At 41.2% G+C, this 22,921-nt stretch overlaps 1 protein-coding gene across 1 annotated transcript in view; it reads right to left on the bottom strand.

Annotated features, from left to right (window-relative positions):
• LOC139413840 (3'-5' exoribonuclease HELZ2-like) overlaps positions 1 to 21,706 on the bottom strand; it is a 35,766-nt gene extending 14,060 nt beyond the window's left edge. Inside the window, exons 1-6 of the mRNA XM_071161634.1 lie at positions 21,575 to 21,706; positions 4,156 to 5,310; positions 3,670 to 3,853; positions 3,027 to 3,134; positions 1,946 to 2,460; positions 27 to 665 (exon numbers count right to left, since the gene is read on the bottom strand). Of these exons, the coding sequence (XP_071017735.1) occupies positions 27 to 665; positions 1,946 to 2,460; positions 3,027 to 3,134; positions 3,670 to 3,853; positions 4,156 to 5,156 (2,447 nt within the window). The 5' untranslated portion in view covers positions 5,157 to 5,310; positions 21,575 to 21,706. The remainder of the gene's footprint in view (positions 1 to 26; positions 666 to 1,945; positions 2,461 to 3,026; positions 3,135 to 3,669; positions 3,854 to 4,155; positions 5,311 to 21,574) is intronic.
• Positions 21,707 to 22,921: the final 1,215 nt, after the last annotated feature.

Here is a 22,921-nt window from a genome sequence, read left to right as displayed (position 1 = left end):
GGTCAATAGAACATTGGGGTCATTACCTGTTTGTAAGAGTGCAGATCAGTACTCTGGTGTGAGGCTGCCGTACCAGCTCTTTGGCTGCTGTAGCGAGCGTGAAGGTTTTCCCAGTTCCAAACGGTCCATAAATGAGGAGGGGGGCCACACTTTGTCTTCCATCGGAGTCCCCTATGATGAAATCAATGGCTGCCTGCTGCTTTGCATTGAGTTTGGGGTATTGTATTTTGTTAACAGGGACACTGCAGTTCCTGAAGTCTGGTAACACTCTCTCTGTGTCTGGAAGGAGATCTATGGCTTTGTGCATCTCACAAAACTTCAGACGATTCAGCTGGAACTGAACTTCCATTTCACATGTTTCATTGTTTTGGAGTTTCAGGTCAGAGCAGCATCTTTTAGACAGCTGCAAGTGTATTTTATACTCACTGGTGGCGTCTCTGAGAATGATGGCTTCGTAGACCTTGTGACTTTGATTATCTGAAGATACTGGTGCTATGAGAGCTGATTGGATGCCTCGTCTCAGCATCAAACCCTCTGGGGTGTCTGGGGTGAGATTATAAGGAACTGAGACGGCACAGAATAGTTCCCCCAGAGGAGCTATCTTCATCCCGAACAGAGGGTTGTCTAGGGTGGCCGACAAGGTGATGGTCCCTCGAACATTGAGTCTAAAACACAAAATAAAATGGAGGGACTTTGAGGTTGTTGTCCTTTTAACCGAAGATAATTTATAATAGGGTCGTTCCCCCAATTCGTTGTCTTTTGAGATGTGTAACTTGGTGAGAAGAAAAACGTTTGATTTCACATAAATGTAACATTCTGTCATAAAGAGCACACATTCAACCTAATAAAACATGCGTTTTCCCATCTCAAGAGGTTAAATAAAAAGAATATATACTATAGTATAAGTGCCAAATAAAGTCACAAGGTTGACTGTCACCGGGTTGACGATTTAATCTTAAATCAGCCATAAATCCCTTGTGAAAGAGGAAATGGAAGCTTGTCCGCAACAGGGAGGGGCAATTGAATGCAAGCTTCACCAAAACAAATGTATTGTTGAAAAAATGTCTAGCCTACCGATCTATAGGTAACAGGGTTGGAGTGTTATGCGTGATCCACTCAGTTTTCTAACACAAAACACCAGAAAATGGCCAAATAGAGTAGAACCAGCTCACCTGCTTTTACACTATGATTTGACTATTACATGTTCAATAAAATAAAAGGTATTTAAAAATAGTCTCACCATATTAAAACGAGAGTTCAGTTCACGTAACAAGGTTGAACTTACATTTTTTTATGAATCACTAGGGGCGGAATGTAGCCTAGTGATTAAGAGTGTTGGGCCAGTAAACGAAAGGTCTCTGGTTTGAATCCCAGAGCTGACTAGGTGAAAAATCTACCAATGTGCCCTTGAGCAAGGCACTTAACCATAATTGCTCCATGGTCGCCATTAATAATGGCTGATCCCTGGCCGCGACCCCACTCACATTTCTATCTCACACTTGTGCAGGTTATTCCCTATTTGACCTTTGACCTTAAACACATGAAATAAATAAAAATCTAATAATAATAAATTACTTTGTCAAAGCAACAAAATAACTAGGTGAATGTTAGGGTGAAGTGGGTTCAAATCTTCCTGGAAGTCACAGAAGGACATTTTGGGACTTTAGCATATCTTTATAGATCATCATAAATCTCTACTGGGGCCACAGGGCAGAGCCTACTGGAGTATAGTGTCATGAACAGACTACAATCTGATTCATTGAATTCTCCATGTGGTCTATAATAATGGGCACTTCATTGAATAAAACAGGCTTTTAAGATTTAATATTAGTGAACAATTTCTATTTAAAATATCAAAGGGATATTAAAATGTGCACTCATTTTGTGGAACGACACAATACTATTAAAGATGATCAGCTAGGAAATAAAACCATGAAAAAGTTACCTTGAAACCACCTGATCTTCTGCCTGCTCCTCTGTGTACAGGAAGCTGTGCATCCTCTCTTTGTAATTCTGGTGATTCATGGGCGTGTTGCGGTCGTCAAGTGGTTTATACCGCAAACTAATCTGAGGAGGCTTGTACTCCTTCAGAAGCTCTTCCTGTACTTCTGTCTTTTCCAAGCAGGGGATGAAGACCCTGTTCCCCCGATGCCAGCGTTCCAGATTCTGGGAAGGGGGCCCAACGTTCTCAGGTGGCTCCTCGAGCTTAGGGGATAGCTGCTGTCCGACTTTAACCTTCAGTTTCTGCAGGAGCACTGGCCTCATGTCAAAGTCGAACACCAACCACTGTTCGTAAAGACCCGGGTTGTTGGACTTGAAGGACACGGTGATGTCATAGGTCATGTCTGAGTTACTGAACGATTCACCCGTGGAGTAAGTGCAGGGCTCAGGACTCTTTTCATCCAGGGAGAAAGAGGCTCCAGGTTCCTGTTTCAGTAATGCTACATGTGCAAGTAGTCTCTGTGAAGACACAGGCAAAATATACAGGTGACCAATGACACTTAAACACAATACAATATGAATTATGTTTTCAAAATGCTAAATTCGCTAGAGTCACCTCATCCTTGCTAGTTCGCTAACTTGGCTAGCTGAGGGGCGAAAATAATTAATTTATTGTTTTGTACGACAAAATGAATTATTAGTAGCCCAGTTTGTTTCCACCCCAGCCAGTTGATAAAAATCATGAATATGAGAATCATTCCACTTGAAATTAGAGGTTGGACATAGAAACTTTAGTGGAGAGAATGTACTCTTGTTTCTCAGAGCCCAAAGAGATAGCAATGAAGGACAAAAAAGTGGAAACAGTTGTGAGAAAGAGCCCTGGCCTTGAATCTTTTACTGCCAACAGTAAACTTAGATGGACTGGACACAAAGAAAAAGCACAGCGTATTATATTCACAGACACTGAGCAGAGAAATGTTCTCACAGTGTATTGACTGTATTCAAGAGCCCTATATATTGACATAACGGGCAGTGAGGAATAACCATCAAAACAACAGAATGTCATACTTCTGGCCAACTGTTACCTCTGTTTTGATCTGGAACTTCCATTGGAATTCTGCATCAGTCTCCACACACTCCACACACAAATCCTCTTCAAAAGTGACAGTCACGTCATCAACTTGCTCTGACATCTGTAACATTTAGTCACACTGTTAGTTGTTTGGGGACAATGAGCATTTTATAGTAAACAAATGTAGATAATATGTAGTAGGTAGAATATCTAAAAGTTATATCAGTGTGCTGGAGGGCAGTAACAAAACGGTATAACAGTGTCATTAAATGTATTGGAAACAGTTATGACCGGTGTTATTATGGCATATGTTGACAGATGTAATAGTTCATGTCACTTGCCCACTTGAATAAATCAACCATTTGTTCTTTACATTGAAACATAACTGACACTCATTGTCAGATTCAGTCCAATCCACAATGCAGGAAACCTGCGTTGCTGACTAATCACTCTGTTCCTGGAAAAATGCACCACTTTGTCAACATTTAATATTGATTTGTTAATTTCACACGTGAGGCATCATCTAATTATTTGCCTCAGTGGAATTGTGCAGGAACATTATTATTATGAAGCAGTGCAGGTTTATCAAGTACAGGTTTGATTGAATCTCAATTGCATGGAGACATTTGTTCCTGATCTGAACTATGATGACTTACAATGTGCACTTCATTGCTGCTGTGTCTGTACTCCTCCAAAAGACGATCCCTGTAAGACATGAGGCCTTGAGCCTCTATGTTGCGCCTTATCTCCTTGTCCTCTTTGGCTCGCATTACCCACTCTTCAAGCTCCTCCTCAGAGTGAGCTTTCACACAGTTGGTGCCATATTCACAGGTGTCAGGCCTGAGAAGAAATGTCAGTACAAACTATAATGAGACGCTAAAGGCACAACCAGTAAGATTTATTGCTGCTTATTGATCATTTCAACAAATTACATTTCCTGTATATCCCATGATTTGTTAAGAAAATGGCTTATTGATGACAATATAATATAGACAATAAGGGCTATTTACATATGCATCTATCATACAGATTGCACTTTTAGGCTTTGCAGTGTTCGCAGTCACTCAGGTGTATACAAAAACGTTCTGGAATGTGCATTGTGTGTGGAGGTTGTCTCCTTGAGTTTACAAAAACATGTTTACCTCTCGCACAGCCAAAACTCTGCTTTGCGGCCGTGGGGCGGGGGACGATGTTTCCAATCTGTGGTCGTGTCCCCGGAGATCATCTGGGCATGCTCCAATGAGGCACAGTGCTTGAAAAAGCTCTCCCGGGAGGAGAGGGTTACGAGGCAAGCCTTGCAGTAGATCGCCACCTGCAGGTTAGGGGCGGGCACTACGTCTTGAGCCGACTGTTGCTTCTGACGTTGCCTCTCCTGGGAGAGCTGCAGGAGTTCCTGGCGACTCCCCCCATGTGCCTCTGCTCGCCAGACAGCCATCTCCACCTCACTGTGGGCAAACTGGCACTGTCTGGGCCCATGCCAACATGGCATACCTTGCATGACATGGTTGCAGTACTGGAAAGGGCAGACTGGGGGCAGAGGCCTTATCTGATTGTAGACTTCCTTCCCCTGACTTTCTGCCAGGTGATGAACCAAGACTGGGCTCCAGACATGGGCTGCATCCACTGAGCAAGTGTTGTTCCACCGTTTACCTGTAATTGTTGGTGGAGTGCCGAGGAAGCAGTCTTTACAAAGCTCTTGAAATGTCCCTGAGAACTCAGTGAGGATGTTTTCAGCCATGTTTTGCAGTTGGACGGCACTTCTATCCGACTCGGTTATCAGTCTAATTAACGTGCTGTGATCTATCCTCTGGTGCTTTACAAAGTTCCATACTGTGGCCTCCTCGTGACTCCTTGCGAAGGTGCAGCGGTTCCTGTGCTTCATACACCCAGAGCCCTCCTTGAAGAACCAACAAACTTCATACTGGCTTGGGTTTGGAAATTCAGGGCGACGGGAAACAAGCCTCCATTTGTTAGTACCTTTGCCTTTAGCCAATAGAAGTTCCCTGCTGCAATGGTGGTCGACTGCTTTAAGGGTGTACGAGATTTCGTTTTCTTTTACAGAGCATGCAGAACACACAACTTTGAAGTTATATGTCAACAAGAGACCAGTCAGGTTGGACCTACTTGTCCCTTCGGCTGGCATTGTTGAATCTTCATAGAATCCGATATAAAGACAGTGGGATTTACGTTATGGAGGGAACACAACGATGGTGTTCAAGATTTGCAAATGTCAAGAATGTGGCAATTATTCAAAGACAATGTAATCTATGTCCATGGCCTCCTTTCGCCAGTTGATTCTAGAGGAGATGAAAACACCAGGCAAGTTAGTTAAGAACACATTTTTATTTACAATGACAGCCTACCCTGGCCATACCCTAACCCTGACGACACTCGGCCAATTGTGCACCGCCCTATGTCGACTCCCAATCACGGCCGGTTATGATACAGCCTGGAATTGAACCAGGGTCTGTAGTGATGCCTCTAGCACACAGATGCAGTGCCTTAGACCGCTGCGCCACTTGGGAGCTCTAACACAGTGAAGTCAAAATTGACTACAAAAGGATACTTTTGGTCATAAGGTCAGTCTCATTAAAAACTGAGTTTTGCAAGTGATAACTTACTTAAGGGTTTGGTGTTGATTCGACAATGCTCACTTGCCCACTAATACAGATACACAGCTGCGGTGATTGCGCTCTATCCAATCGTATGGCAGAACACACGGACAGTGAAACACCTGCCCAGCGCAGCAGATCATTACATTTGTATTACTTTATTTCACCTTTATTTAACCAGGTAAGCTTGACCTGGCCAAGATAAAGCATAGCAGTTCAACACATACAACAACACAGATTTACACATGGAATGAACAAACATACAGTCAATAATACAGTAGAAAAAAAAGTCTATATACAGTGAGTGCAAATAAGGGAGTTAAGGCAATAAATAGGCCATGGTGGTGAAGTAATTACAATATGGCAATTAAACACTGGAATGGTAGATGTGCAAAAGATGGATGTGCAAGTAGAGATACTGTGGTGCAAAATAAATAAATACAGTATGGGAATGAGGTAGATAGATGGGCTGTATACAGATGGGCTATGAACAGGTGCAGTGATCTGTGAGCTGCTCTGACAGCTGGTTCTTAAAGCTAGTGAGGGAGATGGGAATCTCCAGCTTCAGTGATTTTTGCGGTTCGTTCCAGGAAGTGGCAGCGGAGAACTAGAAGGAAAGGCGTCCAAAGGAGGAATTGGCTTTGGGGGTGGCCAGCGAGATATACCTGCTGGAGCGTGTGCTACGAGTGGGTGCTGCTATGGTGACCAGCGAGCTGAGATAGGGCGGGGCTTTACCTAGCAGAGACTTGTAGATAACTTGTAGCCAGTGGGTTTGGCGACGAGTATGAAGCGAGGGCCAGCCAACGAGAGCGTACAGGACCCCATAGAGACTGCCAGAGGTCCGGACAACAGGCCCTCCGATTTCACACACTGAGCTCTATCAGAGAAGTAGTTGGTGAACCAGGCGAGGCAATCATTTGAGAAACCAAGGCTGTTGAGTTTGCCAATAAGATTGACAGAGTGGTGGTGATTGACAGAATCGAAAGCCTTGGCCAGGTCGATGAATACAGCTGCACAGTAATGTATCTTATCGATGGCGGTTATGATATCGTTAAGGACCTTGAGCGTGGCTGAGGTGCACCCATGACCAGCTCGGAAACCAGATTGCATAGCGGAGAAGGTACGATGTGATTCAAAATGGTCAGTAATCTGTTTGTTAACTTGGCGTAAGACAACATGATGCACATGATGCACCAAACACCTTAGCTAGATGTAAAATTGAGTAACTAAAACCTCCTCGGCAATAACGTCAAAATTAATTCAAGATTTATTGAGTTATCTTAGATTCATTCTGGCTGTATTGCATTAGTGGAAACCAAGACTGTTCTCAGGGCAGGTGCCCATCTTCAGAAAACGTCCGAAACCCAACTTCGAAGAGTATCTTTAAAAAAACAGAACTTGTCTTTCCCATTAGCACAAACTTTGCTGATAAATACTATGTTGAGGGAAAATGTACTTGATACAATTGTAAGTCGCTCTGGATAAGAGCATCATCTATGGTGTTAAACAAGGTTGGAATGTGAAACAATGAAATGGGGTTTCAGTCTACTCGGTAACACCCACAGAACACAACTCTGAAGAGTTTACGCAAATATTAGCGTTGTTGCTCTTATCGCGGGACTGTGATTGTGTGAAATCACCTCTCCAGTCAGCCTATTATGTGTATTGACATTAATATTGCACTGTACAGTTTTACCTAAGGATTGGGGATCCATGAAATGAGGTATCAGTCTACTTAATACCCAATATATTTTTTTCTAACGTCCTCCTCAGAGTTATCAAACTCCAAAACATCCACGCAGTATTGTTTATCCTCAGGAATAGTGTTCAATACACATAGGTTGAAAATAAATGTGGCTCAATTCACAGTTGTTTCAGAGTCCCGCAATAAGAGCTACAACGCTAATGTTCTCTGGGTGTCACTGAGTAGACTGATAACCCATGTCATTGATCCACAATCCATAAGTAAGGGTGTACAGTGAAATACGTTTGCCCCTAATGCATTTCTAAAGTATAATACATCCAGTGTGATTTCAACAGATTTTTGTCAAATTAACAAATTATTGTCTTTTGTTGATTTTATATGACAACATTCCAACCTCGTTTAGCATGATCTATTCAATTAAGGCATAATTCTACTATTTGTATTCATTTGCATAAATGTCAATGACATACTTTTATTTTGAAGGCTAACCGCACAATTCACTATTGCGGCTAATCCTTATTGTGGCTAGCTTCTCATAGATGGGTCCGACCACCATTAATCAAATAACAACTGTTTTATAAATTAGGGTTATTTTAGATGACACCTAGCTATATAGTTAGCTAGCTAAATATAGCTACTGAACCAGATTATGTCGTTTTGCTATGTTTTTAGGAAGAACATTGTTTGCAGCCATGAGCTAGCTAGCTTTTTTTATGACCAGCACTGTAGGTGCGCGAGACAACTTTACCAGCATCATAGCATACATATCGATTAATCGTTGTGACATATGAAATACGAGTGATAGTGTAATCAATGTGTAATAACTACGTAAAAAATGTATTAATGCATTAAATTATTATGTGACATGCAGTCATATTTAGGTCCAGATTGGTCAACAAGCTTATTTGACACGTGAAAGTGTTATTTGACACGTGAAAGTGTTATTTGACGCGTGAAAGTGTTATTTGACACGTGAAAGTGTTATTTGACACGTGAAATAGTATTATTTGACTCTAGTATCTTTTTTGACACGCAAAGACCCAAACGGCGTTCCATAGAAATCCTGGTTGAGAATGAAACGACTGAACAAATCAACAACGAAACAACACAGCAAGTAAGTGAAAGAAATAGGTCTAGATTATGTTTTACTGGTAATGGGGACATACAGTTGAAGTTGGAAGTTTACATACACTTAGGTTGGAGTCATTGAAACTCGTTTTTCAACCACTCCACAAATTTCTTGTTAACAAACTATAGTTTTGGCAAGCCAGTTAGGACAACTACTTTGTGCATGACATTAGTAATTTTTCCAACACTTGTTTAGACAGAATATTTCACTTATAATTCACTGTATCACAATTCCAGTGGGTCAGAAGTTTGCATACACTAAGTTGACTGTGCCTTTAAACAGTTTGGAAAATTCCATAAAATGATGTCTTGGCTTTAGAAGTTTCTGATAGGCTAATTGACAACATTTGAATCAATTGGAGGTGTACCTGTGGATGTATTTCAAGGCCTACCTTCAAATTCAGTGCCTCTTTGCTTGACATCATGGGAAAATCAAAAGAAATCAGCCAAGACCTCAGAATTTTTTTTTGTAGACCTCGAGGTCGGTTAAGATATCGTTTAGGACCTTGAGCGTGCCTGAGGTGCACCCATGATCAGCTCTGAAACCAGATTGCATAGCGGAGAAGGTATGGTGGGATTCAAAATGGTCGGTAGTCTGTTTGTTGACTTGGCTTTCGAAGACCTTAGAAAGGCAGGGTAGGATATATTTAGGTCTGTAGCAGTTTGGGTCAAGAGTGTCCCCCCCTTTGAAGAGGGGGATGACCCCAGCTGTCTCAAAGGCGGTTAACATGCAGACGAATACATCCTAATAGTACTGGTAAAGTTCGTCGAAACATGTCAAACGATGTTTATAATTAATCCGTAGGTTGGCAGTTGTCTAATTAATCGATAATATTTCAACCGGAAAATAGCATATTCAATAGAAAGAAAAATAACGAAGGGCTCGCACTCGGTCACGCGCGCAACCCAGCACTGCATGATTCTCCAGTCCACTGACAGAAAGGTCACATTCTTCTTCATTTTTCAGAAAACAAGCCTGAAACAATGTCTAAAGACTGTTGACATCTAGTGGAAGTCATAGGAACTGCAATCTGGGGCCTAACCCATTAGATACTCTATAGGCATTCAATTGAAAACTTCCCACATAAAAAAAAATCCCACTTCCTGGATGGATTTTCCTCACCTGCCATATCAGTTCTGTTATATTCACAGACATTATTTTAACAGTTTTGGAAACTTTAGAGTGTTTTCTATCCAAATCTACCAATTATATGCATATCCTAGCTTCTGGGCATGAGTAACAGGCAGTTTACTTTGGGCACGCTTCTCATTCAGATGTCGAAAATACTGCCCCCAAGCCATAAGAAGTTAAACAATTTAAAGGCAATGCTACCAAATACTAATTGAGTGTTTGTAAACTTCTGACCTACTGGGAATGTGATGGGGGAAAAAGCTGAACATAAATCATTCTCTCTACTATTATTCTGACATTTCACATTCTTAAAATAAAGTGGTGATCCTAACTGACCTAAAACAGGGAATTTTAACCAGGATTAAATGGTAGAAATTGTGAAAAACTGAGTTTACATGTATTTAGCTAAGGTGTATGTAAACTTCCAACATCAGCTGTATTTATTATGGACATTGAAATGTTAGCTACTAAAATCAGATCCAACAATAATATTAAGGGATTCGAAATCCATGGCTTAAAAACAAAGGTGTCGTTTGTTTTTGATGATTCATGTTTTTTTTAATAAATCCACAATTTGGATCCCTCCACAAGCCTTACAGAGGATCTAGATACTTTTTCTAACCTCTCTGGATTACAAGTGTACTATATTATGTATTATAAAACTGGGTGATTCAAGCCTGTGCTTGATTGGCTGACAGCCATGATATATCAGACCGCATACCAAGGGTATGACAAAACATTTCATTTGACTGCTCTAATTACATTAGTAACCAGTTTATAATAGCAATAAGGCACCTCCGGGGGGTTGTGGCATATGGCCAATATACTACGGCTAAGGGCTGTATCCAGGCACAGTGCATTCGAACAGCCCTTAGCCATGGTAAATTGGCCATATACCACTCCCAAACTTTTACATTACCAATAAAATGGTCTGACGGTGATGTGGACATACTCGGTATACAAATCCCGAAAGAAAGAAATACATTTTAATAGAAAGTTAGCAAAAATAGATACCATGGAAATGAAAATACCGGTCTATTTATGGAAAAATCACCCTGATTAACTCTTTAGTCATATCCCAGTTGACCTATTTACTTATGGCCTTGCCTACATCTAGTGACCTGTTTAAAAAATTTGCTATGAGACTCGAAAATGAGCTCAGGTGCATCCTGTTTGCATTGATCATCCTTGAGATGTTTCTACAATTTGATTAGAGTCCATCTGTGGTCAATTCAATTGACTGGACATGATTTGGAAAGGTACACCTGTCTATATAAGGTCCCACAATTGACAGTGCATGTCAGAGCAAAAACCAAGTCATGAGGTTGAAGGAATTGTCCGTAGAGCTCAGAGACAGGATTGTGTTGAGGCACAGATCTGGGGAAGGGTACCAAAAAAAATGTCTGCAGCATTGAAGGTCCCCAAGAAGACAGAGGCCTCCATCATTCTTAAATGGGAGAAGTTTGAACCACTAAGACTCTTCCTAGAGCTGGCCGCCCGGCCAAACTGAGCAATCGGGTGAGAAGGGCCTTGGTCAGGGAGGTGACCAAGAACCCGATGGTCACTCTGACAGAGCTCTAGAGTTCCTCTGTGGAGATGGGAGAACCTTCCAGAAGGACAACCATCTCTGCAGCACTCCGCTAATCACGCCTTTATTGGTCAAGTGGCCAGACAGAATCCACTCCTCAGTAAAAGGCACACAAAAGCCCGCTTGGAGTTTGCCAAAAGGCACCTAAAGACTCTCACACCATGAGAAACAAGATTCTCTGTTCTGATGAAACCAAGATTGAACTCTTTGGTCTGATTGGCAAGTTTCAAGTTTGGAGGAAACCTGGCACCATCCCTAAGGTGAGCATGGTTGTGGCAGCATCATGCTTTGGAGATGTTTTTCAGTGGCAGGGACTGGGAGAGTAGGATTGAGGCAAAGATGAACAAAGAAAAGTACAGAGAGGTCCTTGATGAAAACCTGCTCCAGAGCACATAGCCAAGACAACGCAGGAGTGGCTTCTGGACAAGTCTCTGAATGTCCTTGAGTGGCCCAGCCAGAACCCGGACTTGAACCCAATCTAACATCTCTGGAGAGACCTGAAAATAGCTGTGCAGCAACGCTCACCATCCAACCTGACAGAGCTTGAGAGGATCTGGAGAGAAGAATGGGAGAAATTCCCCAAATACAGGTGTGCCATGCTTGTAGTGTCATACCCAAGAAGACTTGAGGCTGTAATCGCTGCCAAAGGTGATTTTTTCCAAAGTACTGAGTAAAGGGTCTGAATACTTATGTAAATGTGATATTTCAGTTTTAAAAAATGAAACATTTGAAAAAATGTATAGAAACCTGTTTTTGCTTTGTCATAATGTTGTTTCCTCATCCTCTCTTCAGTTAATCTGACCGTGGCTTAATTCTCCTGCTTCCTGTTTACAAACAAAAGCTCAAACAGGAAGTACAAGTGATCCGCTCAATACGGAAGTGGTAAGACGAATTAGAAACAAGTCTACAAGACTGTTTTACTTGTACAAGCCTGGGATATGTCCTGGGATTCATCCGATAACATTGAGGAGTTTACCACAACAGTCACAGGCTTCATCAATAGGTGCATAGACAATGTCATCCCCACAGTGACTATAAGAACATATCCCAACCAAATCCATGGATTACAGGCAACATCAGTGCTGGGCTAAAAGCTGTAACTACCACTTACGATGAACAACACACAGACATGAACGTATACAAGAAATCCCACTACGACCTCTGACGAGACATCAAACATGCAAAAGGACAATATAGGAGGAAGGTGGAATCCTATTTCACCAGCTACGAAGCTCATCGTATGACTGTGTGATCTCGCTCTCCGTCGCCAAACATTTAAACCGGTTAACAGACGGAATTCCAGGGCGTGTTCTCAAAGCATGTGCAGACCAGTTGGCAGGTGTCTTCACAGACATGTTCAATCTCTCATTGTCCCAGTCTGTAATCCCAACATGTTTCAAGCTGACCACCATTGTCCCTGTTCACAAGAGCTCCAAAGTACCCTGCCTAAATGACTATCTGTAATGATGAAGTGCTTTGAAAGGCTGGTCGTGACACACATCAACACCATCTTCCTAGACCCACTCTAATTCGCATACCACCCCAACAGATCCACAGATGACGCAATATCAATTGCACTTCACACTGTCCTCTTCCACCTGAGGAAGAGAAATAACTACGTGAGAATGCTGTTCATAGACTACATCTCAGCATTCAACACTATAGTCCACTCCAAGCTCATCCCCAAGATACACACCCTGGGACTGAACTCGTCCCTCAGCAACTGGATCCTGGACTTCCTGACGGGTCGGCCCCAGGAGGTGAGGGAAGGCAACAAGACCTCCTCCACGCTGACCCTCAACACGGTTGGCGGACAGCCCAGTACATCACTGGGGCTGAGCTTCCTGCCATTCAGGACCTCTATATAAGGTGGTGTCAGAAGAAGACCCAAAAAATTGCCAAAGACTCCAGCCACCCAAGCCATAGACTGTTCACCCTGCTACTATCCGGCAAACGGTACCGGAGCATCGGCTCTCGGACCAACAGGCTCTGAAACAAATGCTAAATAGCTAATTAATAGTAACCACACTATCTGCACTGATTCTATCTTGCACTGACCCTATGCACATTCACTAGACTTTATATACACACTAACTCACACACACTCCACTGTCACTTCCAACATTCAAACACTACATACGCGCACACACACGCATACCGACACAACACAAACATACTGTACATACACACACACACACACACACTTTTACACTCATCGTTTGCTGCTGGTACTCTATTTTACTCTTATTATTATCTATCTGGATGCCTAGTCACTTTACCCTGGCTTTATGTACATATCTACCTCAAGTATCTAGTACCTAGTACCAATGCACATTGATCTGATACTGGTACTTCCTGTATACAGCTCCATTCTTGTGTATTTTATTTTATTCCTCATGTTAGTTACTATTTTATCTCTGCATCATTGGGAAAGGTTTGTAAGCAAGCATTTCACTGTAAAGTCCACACCAGTTGTATTCGGCGCATGTGATAAATACAATTACATTTTATTTTATTTGATGTAGGATGCTGGGCTGGAGGGAGTTGTAGTTTTCATTCAGCAAATATTCAATCTAGTTCTGCTCAGAAATGCAGTAACTACAATGACAATAATCCATTGCGGCAATTTTTTTCAAGACGGAGATGAATCATAGAGCAAGAGGTGAAGAGGGAGATTTCACTATCACCAAAAATCTGTAAAAAATAATCCTAATGCATTTTTTTTTTTTTTTTTTGGACCTAAGCTTGTCGCCTGCCTTCCCGCCTTTGGGACAACGACCCCATTGTAAGGGCGGCGACATGAGCATCTCGTCATTATATGCAGATCTCTGGACGAATACACTTTTAAGCCTGCTACGTTAAGCCTTGTTCATATTACCCATAAGCACTCTGTTACGATGCGCTGGATGTCATGCATTTCAATGTGGACATCCACAATAGAGTGGAAATGCAATTTGCGGTTGAAGGACACCGCATACTTTTGACATTTTTCTAACTCTACATTGTCTTCAGTCCAGCCGGAGTTCGTCGATGAACAAGAAGTTACTAAACCACAGAAAAATATGAAAATATATGTATATTTTTTTATTTCACCTTTATTTAACCAGGTAGGCCAGTTGAGAACAAGTTCTCATTTACAACTGGGACCTGGCCAGGATAAAGCAAAGAGTTACACATGGGATAAACAAACGTACAGTTAATAACACAATAGAAAAATCTATATAGTGTGTGCAAATGTAGTAAGGTTAGCGATTTAAGGCAATAAATAGGCCATAGTGACGAAATAATTACAATTTAGCAATTAAACACTGGAGTGATAGATGTGGAGAAGATGAATGTGCAAGTACAAATACTGGGGTGCAAAGAAGCAAAACAAATAATGATATGGGGATGAGGTAGTTGGGTGGGCTATTTACAGATGGGCTGTGTACAGGTGCAATGATCGGTAAGCTGCTCTGACAGCTGATGCTTAAAGTTAAAGAGGGAGATATAAGACTCCTGCTTCAGAGATTTTTGCAATTTGTTCCAGTCATTGGCAGCAGAGAACTGGAAGGAAAGGCGGCCAAAAGAGGACTTGGCTTTGGGGATGACCAGTGAAATACACCTGCTGGAGCGCTTGCTACGAGTGGGTGCTGCTATGGTGACCAGTGAGCTGAGATAACGTGGGGCTTTACCTTTACCTACTATTTTAATAGTTAATGTTAAATAATACACATTGGCTGTTAAGCCAATTATATTATATGACTGTTGCCTCCCGTTTAAAGCTGCAATACTTAACTTTTTGGGCGACCCAACCAAATGACCATAGAAATTTGTGTTATAGATCTGTCATTCTCATTGAAAGCATGTCTAAGAAGCTGTAGAACTGTTCTATGTGTGACATTTCTATGCTTCCTGTTTGTCTTGAACTTTAGGTTTTGTACACCAACTCCAGACAGATGAATCTACAATATTTTGGGTTATGGAAAATATATTTCACAGTGGTTAAGGTGGTACAATGATTCTCTACACCAGTGGTCACCAACCTAGTCGATTACCAAACATTTCTGTAAAAAAAAAAATATGATAATGCCTTGCGTTCCAATTTTTTTATTTGTTTTGCGCTGTTGGCGGTAGATGCACTTCCTTCAGCAGCCTTATCGACAGGAAGGCAAAATGTTCTCATTTTGACCAATTTCATGTGTCTGTAGGTAGAACTCCACCTATCTGGCAGGCCCAGAGAGCAAATCAACTGCATCTATAAACTGGCCCAACAGATAGCTCAGATCACTGTGCCTGCAAGGTTTCCTCGAGACATAGACTGTAAAAAGAACTATAAGAAGACTGTAAAAAGTTGATACTGTGAGATTTCAAAACTTTTAAAACCATGACTAGAGAGACACAGCAAATTAAATTTTTTCTCAAAATGGTCTGAGAAGAAAAACATTGGCAATTCAAGCATAGCCAATGTGCAGTGATAATGTATTGGGCCTATAGCCTACTGCGCAAATCGTATTGCTACAGAACTGTTTTGAATTGGTCAAAGTTGAATAGGCTTATGTTTTTTTAAGTCTTTTTTAAATATTTTTTTTTACCTGAGCGGTAGATCTTGACTCAGATTTTTGACTCAGAAAGTGATCTTGACTCAGAAAAGGTTGACAACCACTGCTCTACACTATACTTTCTTGTTTTGTCACATAAACTGAAATTTTAGCAATGGCAGAGCTATTTCTGCATAATGCATCTAAGTTTATTGTGATTGTAATGACATTTGCTTTTTGATGATAATTATTAGGTATTATCGGTATTTTCGCTAGCTACAATGGTATCTTCAACCTAGCCTAGCTTTTAGTTAGCTAGTTGTTCTGCAGTGCAAGTTTGCTTGACTTGCTATAAATTTTGAGAAACAAGTTGTGGATAAAGTAGTTAAACAAAACATGTTTAATCTTTTATCACCTGAAATAATATATGTATCCTGTCTTGAATTTTAAAAAAGTCTCTCCTCCATTTTGCACAAACGCTAAACTTGTTCGTTCAGTAGCGGGGCAAGACAGGAAGACTTACTGCACAATGAAATACTTTAAGATGTAAACGTGTCATTAGTTTAGATACACACAGACCATATAGACCGCATGAGAGAGGAATCTACACAATGACGAGAGGGACAGAGACAGTTCGTGAAAGTATGCCTTTGAAGAAGTAGTAAAATGATTTTGTCAGACAGCTCTTTGGCATAGACTACTTAGGCAAGGTAGCTAAATAGGATGACTAAAGACATACAATACAGTATGGGGAGCACATAGATAACGTTAGGTCTGGCTGGCAGACTGCTACTGCCTGAGCAGAGATCAGATGAAGACTTTATGAAATGAAAAATAATAAAGTCATCAAATAAAAACTAAGTAACATACACACCTTAAATATTGTATTATTTCATATGAATTTCCTATTTCCCTACTGATGTCTACCTAATGTGGACTTGACAGAGACAATGGAATATTTGCAATGTTTTGGCAGTTGAATGCTAACTCTTTTGGGCCTTGTAATTTCCATCAAAAAGCTCTATTTCATAATGCATTTAATGTTTTAAAAAATTATCAAAATTGAAATCGAAAACCATTATACATGTTTTATAATCGAACCGAAATGACCTCAAAACACTAAATCGCTCAGCACTACTATTTTGAGGAAGTAATAAATACTGGCTTTGTTACTAGGGTGTCTCATGGGAGACAAACATCAGTAACTGCCACATGAACCACACCCCCAAGACTGAAATCTTGTTTTTCTTAACACATCTGTGCATTCAGTCGCTCTTTAAAGAAAAAAGACAGTGTATACTTTCCCATCACATTTCACTTCCAAGTCCCAACAGTCCAGCAATGTGCTTCCAGTAACAGTAAAATATCTGAAGTTGCTGTCATGTAGGCTACTTCAGAGGAAACCTTTGTCTTTGACTGTTCAATCTTAAGCGTTAATGAGGAAGCGATAGTCCGGCCCCCACCATCCACGGGAGTCGCACAGCCTGAATGCGCACCTCCCCACAATACCCAAGCAACGTGTCTCTTGGTTCCTGTCCTCTATTCATTTGAATGTGTTGACAGTTGGAGAAATTGCTGGAGCTGCGCTGAGAATTAGAAAAGTATGAAAGCCAACGGTCCAATATTCTATAACTCTGCTGTGCTTATGTGTACAGTTTGGTACTCTGATAGCACAGGAGGCTGTTGGGGGGGAGAACGGCTCATAATAATGGCCGGAACTGAGCAAATGGAATGGCATCAAACACTTGGAAACCATGTGTTTGATGTATTTTATACCATTCCACTAATTTCTCTCCTGTCATTACCACGAGCCTGTTCTGCCCAATGAAGGTGCCACCAACATCCTGTGTCTGAGAGACAGTCTATCAGGGTAGCAAACGTGTACGCGTCTCGGAACATACAGAGAAGGAACTGTCAGAAGCGTCAAAATACCCCCGGAACTAGCTGCACTGGGAGCCAAATTTGAAATCGAATACAGTGAATACATGGAGCAGGGTGGGAAAAATCGCATTAGAACACGATTCAGAGGTATATTGAAAGGCTGTGGTCACCATTTATGTATTAAATTAAATATATTCATCAGACGGTATTGGGGAGCTACAGTGCATTCGAAAAGTATTCAGACCCCTTGACTTTTTCCACATTTTGTTACATTACAGCCTTGTTCTAAAATTGATTAAATTATTTTTTCCCCTCAGAAATCTACACACAATACCCCATAATGAAAAAGCAAGAACTTTAGCAAATGTATTAAAATAAAAAAACATACCTTATTTACATAAGTATTTTGACCCTTTGCTATGTTTGACAGGCTGACCACACCGGTCGCGTACGTATTGCAAAATAAATTTAGAAATCTACGTTATTCAATTATTGCGCGCTCCAACAAGCGTCTGCATTAACAAGGGCTAAAATATAAATCAGTTCTATTTCTGATGCCGATCACGCTGCAAGTCCTGCCTCTCCCATCTCCTCATTGGTTTATAGAAGCAGGTACCAACGTGCCATCTCCTCATTGGTTATACCCACGTGGGTGACTGAAAGACGAACGAGGTCAGTGGCGGTAATGCATCTAATTTATGAAAGTTGCCAATCGCAATATAAAGTCAAGAGAAAAAAAAGCCTGGAAGGAAGAGAGATTTTAATTTTACCTTTATTTAACTAGGCAAGTCAGTTAAGAACAAATTCTTATTTTCAATGACGGCCTAGGAACAGTGGGTTAACTGCCTGTTCAGGGGCAGAACGACAGATTTGTACCTTGTCAGCTCGGGGGTTTGAACTTGCAACCTTCCAGTTACTAGTCCAACGCTCTAACCACTAACCACTAGAAACGATTCGGTTGACCGTTTTATGTGTGGATTAATTGGCAGAGTAGAGGACCTTGTGCATTTCAGGTAAAATAACAACTCAATGTTTATATCCCAGGACAAATTATCTAGCAACAGCAAGCTAGCTAAATAGGACAAATTAGCTATCAAGTGCAAGCTAACTAGCTAAATTGCCATAAATGTTTAATGGTTTTCGACCTGTCCCCGAATTAATATAATTGGTTGAGAGTTTGTTTAGATATTTTTAACCTGCTTGTCGTGATCATATTTGGTGTGGGGGGACAAAATAAATATATTTATGCACGATGGCGCACGTGCGCAGCCAGTTTGGGTTCCGTGTGAGACTCGAAATTGAGCTCAGGTGCATCCTGTCTGCATTGATCATCCTTGAGATGTTTCTACAACTTGATTGGAGTCCACCTGTGGCGAATTCAATTGATTGGACATGATTTGTAAAAGGCCTGTCTATACAAGGTCCCACAGTTGACAGTGCATGTCAGAGCAAAAGCCAAGCCATGAGGTCGAAGGAATTGTCCATAGTTCTCCGAGACAGGATTGTGTCGAGGCACAGATCTGGGGAAGAAAACTAAAAAATGTATGCAGCACTGAAGGTCCCCAAGAACACAAGTGGCCTCCATCATTCTTAAATGGGAGAAGTTTGAACCACCAAGGCTCTTCCTAGAGCTGGCCATCCTGCCAAACTGAGCAATCAGGGGAGAATGGCATTGATCGGGGAGGTGACCAAGAACCTGATGGTCACTCTGACAGAGCTCTAGAGTTCCTCTGTGGAGATGGGAGAACCTTCCATAAGGACAACCATCTCTGCAGCACTCCACCAATCAGGCCTTTAATGGTAGTGGCCTGACGGAAGCCACTCCTCCTAAAAAAGCATATGACAGCCCGCTTGGAGTTTGCCAAAAGGCACCTAAAGACTCACACACCATGAGAAACAAGATTCTCTGGTCTGATGAATCCAATATTGAACTATTTGGCCTGAATGCAAAGTGTCACGTCTGGAGGAAACCTGGCACCATTCCTACGGTGAAGCATGGCGGTGGCAGCATCATGCTGGGGAAGGCTAGTCAGGATCGAGGCCAAGATAAACAGAACAAAGTACAGAGATCCTTGATGAAAACCTGCTCCAGAGTGCTCAGGTGTGCCAATCTTGAAGCGCTATTGATGAGGAAAGATTTTACCTACCTACTCTATTAAAAGATATTCATCGTACAGCATTTCTCCAATGCCAAACCTGTGTGTCTTCTTTGCAAAGAAACTATTGCTGTTTTGTAAAGATTTAAATCTAAGATGTCATTATGAATCTTTCAGAAGTTAATTTTCCACCCCAGACATGAGGCCTGAATCCAATGCAGAAAGGAGGTAGGCCTATTTAAAGACAAATAGTGTACAAAACATTAGGAACACCTGCTCTTTCAATAACAGACTGTACGGGTGAGTCCAGGTGAAAGCTATGATCCCTTATTGATATCACTTGTTATATCCAATTCAATCAGTGTAGATGAAGGGGAGTAGACAGGTTAAAGAAGAATGTTTAAACCTTGAGACAATTGAGACATCGATTGTGTATGTGTGTGCCATTCCGAGGGTGAATAGGCAAGACAAAAGATGTGTGTATCAAGAATGGTCCACAATCCAAAGGACACCCAGACAACTTGACACAACTGTTGGAAGCAATGGAGTCAACTAAGACTGATCCCATTTAGTTGACTGGTCGATTGTTTGGTCGATAGGCTGTTGGCCAACAGAGATTTCTTTAGTAAAGCAGTCTGTGGACTATTGTTTACTCTTAAATCATAGTCCACAGACGCTGAGACACCAGTGTCCGATTGCGATAGCCGAGATCCTTTTAACTCGTAAATTCAGATAGTCAAGATTTCTTCGCCCTCATGTTGGTGATAGCAAGCTAGCAACCAGGCTAGGTAGTGCTAAGTATCAACAGCCAATCCACTAGGGGTTGGAAACTATAGTGAGAGTTGATTGGTCAATAGCAAGTACAAAGTTTTCCCAACTTTGGTCCAGCCCTGTTCAAGCTCCCTCGCCCATTCCAAAGACTATGGATATACTGACAAGATAGATTTCTCTCCGCCCTAAACAATGGGAGTCTTTGTCCACAAAGCGCCACTGCGGGCTGTCTAGCTCCCACCTATCCTTTCTTTGGATTGGTGAATACATCTCATTATTTTAATGTTTTTTTTATATATATTAGATTAGGTTGTTGACGTCAACCACCAGTATTCAATGGAAAGATATGCTAAGCTACGAGCCTCATGTCATGAATATGCAAAACCATATTGAGACAACTCTGATATTAAGTTTTTTTTCTCTCAGTGACCGATATGTCACGTGTCCTATTTATATCAGTACATTCTTACAAAACGCCTATTCCATCAAATAAGCCTCGTGTAGCAAATAAGCCATAAATGTTTTTGTTGACCAAACTACTTGCTTGGTGGGCGAAACAACGAAAAAACGCCACCTGCTAGAGGGAGACAGATTTTCTGCCGAGCTGGGCCTCTCTTCCTCTTCCTCTCCCTCTCTGGCCATTCTAGCATCGCCCAACGGTCCTCCCGCGCACTTCGCTTCATTCATTGAAAATTAATGTGCTTCTGTTGTTTCATCGCCCCCAACTTGCTATATGGATCTATTGACCACGGTCCACGATGGACGCACAGCTCAAATTCCCAACCAACGCGGCTCCGTACCCGTCCTCTATTCATTTGAATGTGTTTACAGTTTACAGAAATTGTTAGAGCCGAGCTAAGAATGCGAAAAGTATGAACGACACATATGGTCCAATATTTGTGCGTACACGTTTTGGACGGATCTTATAGGCCGCTTTACCTTGCATACCTTTCACCAGGAAACAATTAGATCATTTGTTTTCATAAATAAATAAAAAATGCAACATCAAGTAATTCCTGGTTTGATCTAGAAGGAAGTCGCAGGTTCGTCACATTTACAATTATTTTCAAAACGTTCGCTTATAACCCACACATGGTTAATTAAGTCATTTTAAAATGCTGAACTCACCGCAATAGTTTCAGGAGTTTTAACAGTCAGACATTTCACATTAAATTGAAACTCCAGTTTCTTCCGTTGTATCTGTTATAGTGGATATGGGGACAATAAATCCCTCCCATCGCTGGAATATAATTTAGTAATGGGTTGTTCGCGAACGAACGGCTCTTTTTGAACGGATCTTTTTGGTGAACGTCGGCAACCGAATCGCATCGGTGAAAGAGCCGATCATTTGGCTCCCTGATTTGCATACTGCTAGTACTGCTTTTTCCCTCCTGCTACTGCTTTTTGAGCACAAAATAATTTTTTTCTGCAGAGAAGTTACAAAATAATTATCTAAGGAGGGCGAATATTCAGGGCAGAAACAACAAATAGGGGGGAGAATGCGTCAATCTAGTCCAGATTTTTTTGCAGGCCATCGAATTTGGCCCCAGGTAAACGTTTATTTGAATTCAATTTAGCTATTTTTTGTGGTTGTAGGTCGATTCTTAAGCTTTTTCAACGAAGAACCGTTTGGCCTACACCGAAAAGACTCGGAATGCCCATCACTAATATTGTATGCACAGTTAAGTTTCGTTTCTGTCATTCTGGGCGTCAGCATGAGGGCATCATCATATGATACTGTGCAGAATGACTCTAGTATAAACATACAGTTGATAAATAATACGAATAAGACTAGAGAATTCTTCCATAATCTCTGCTATAGAGTCTCGATTATATCCGTTATCACATAACACATTTTACTGGTCAAACGTTATGACAGACAAATCATGCAAACGTCCGGGAAATAGCAGATAACTATCACATGATGATTCATCATCCATTTCGTTACCTGTGGATGATTTGGCACCAGTCCCCTGCTCTTCGGATGAACCAGAAAATCAAAAATGTTTGAACGTGCCATAAAGGGTTTATTGATCCAGTGAAATTCATTCTGAAGCATAATTTTTTTACCAGGCTAGATTTTTCAAAGACGTGTGAAAGCTATGATATCAGATCTCATGTGACATATTTTACTACAATTGTAAACAATACATATGTAAATTATTAAATGTCACAAATGTAAATAAAAAAATAAGGTATCACCAACTTTATTATAGTTTATCAGACTTTATATGCAAGCCACAACGGCTGACCTTGTATCAAAGGTGAGCTATTGTTGATTTATTCACATAGAGTCATATGTGCAGAGACTGTGTGTATGTAAGCATAATGGACTGGTGGACCCATCTTAGACAAAGATAATTAAACAGTAGTTGGCACGATGTCAAGGTTACTTAAGGCAAGGCGACAACCAACCAAGTCAAGCACCAGCATAACGGGATTGTGTCCTAGCATAACCCCACTGAAGCTTAGCAG

The sequence above is a fragment of the Oncorhynchus clarkii genome, chromosome 7, assembly GCF_045791955.1.
Source record: "Oncorhynchus clarkii lewisi isolate Uvic-CL-2024 chromosome 7, UVic_Ocla_1.0, whole genome shotgun sequence".
NCBI lineage: Eukaryota > Metazoa > Chordata > Actinopteri > Salmoniformes > Salmonidae > Oncorhynchus > Oncorhynchus clarkii.
Note: the sequence above shows the minus strand (reverse complement) of the source record. Positions and strands in the feature narration are given on the sequence as shown.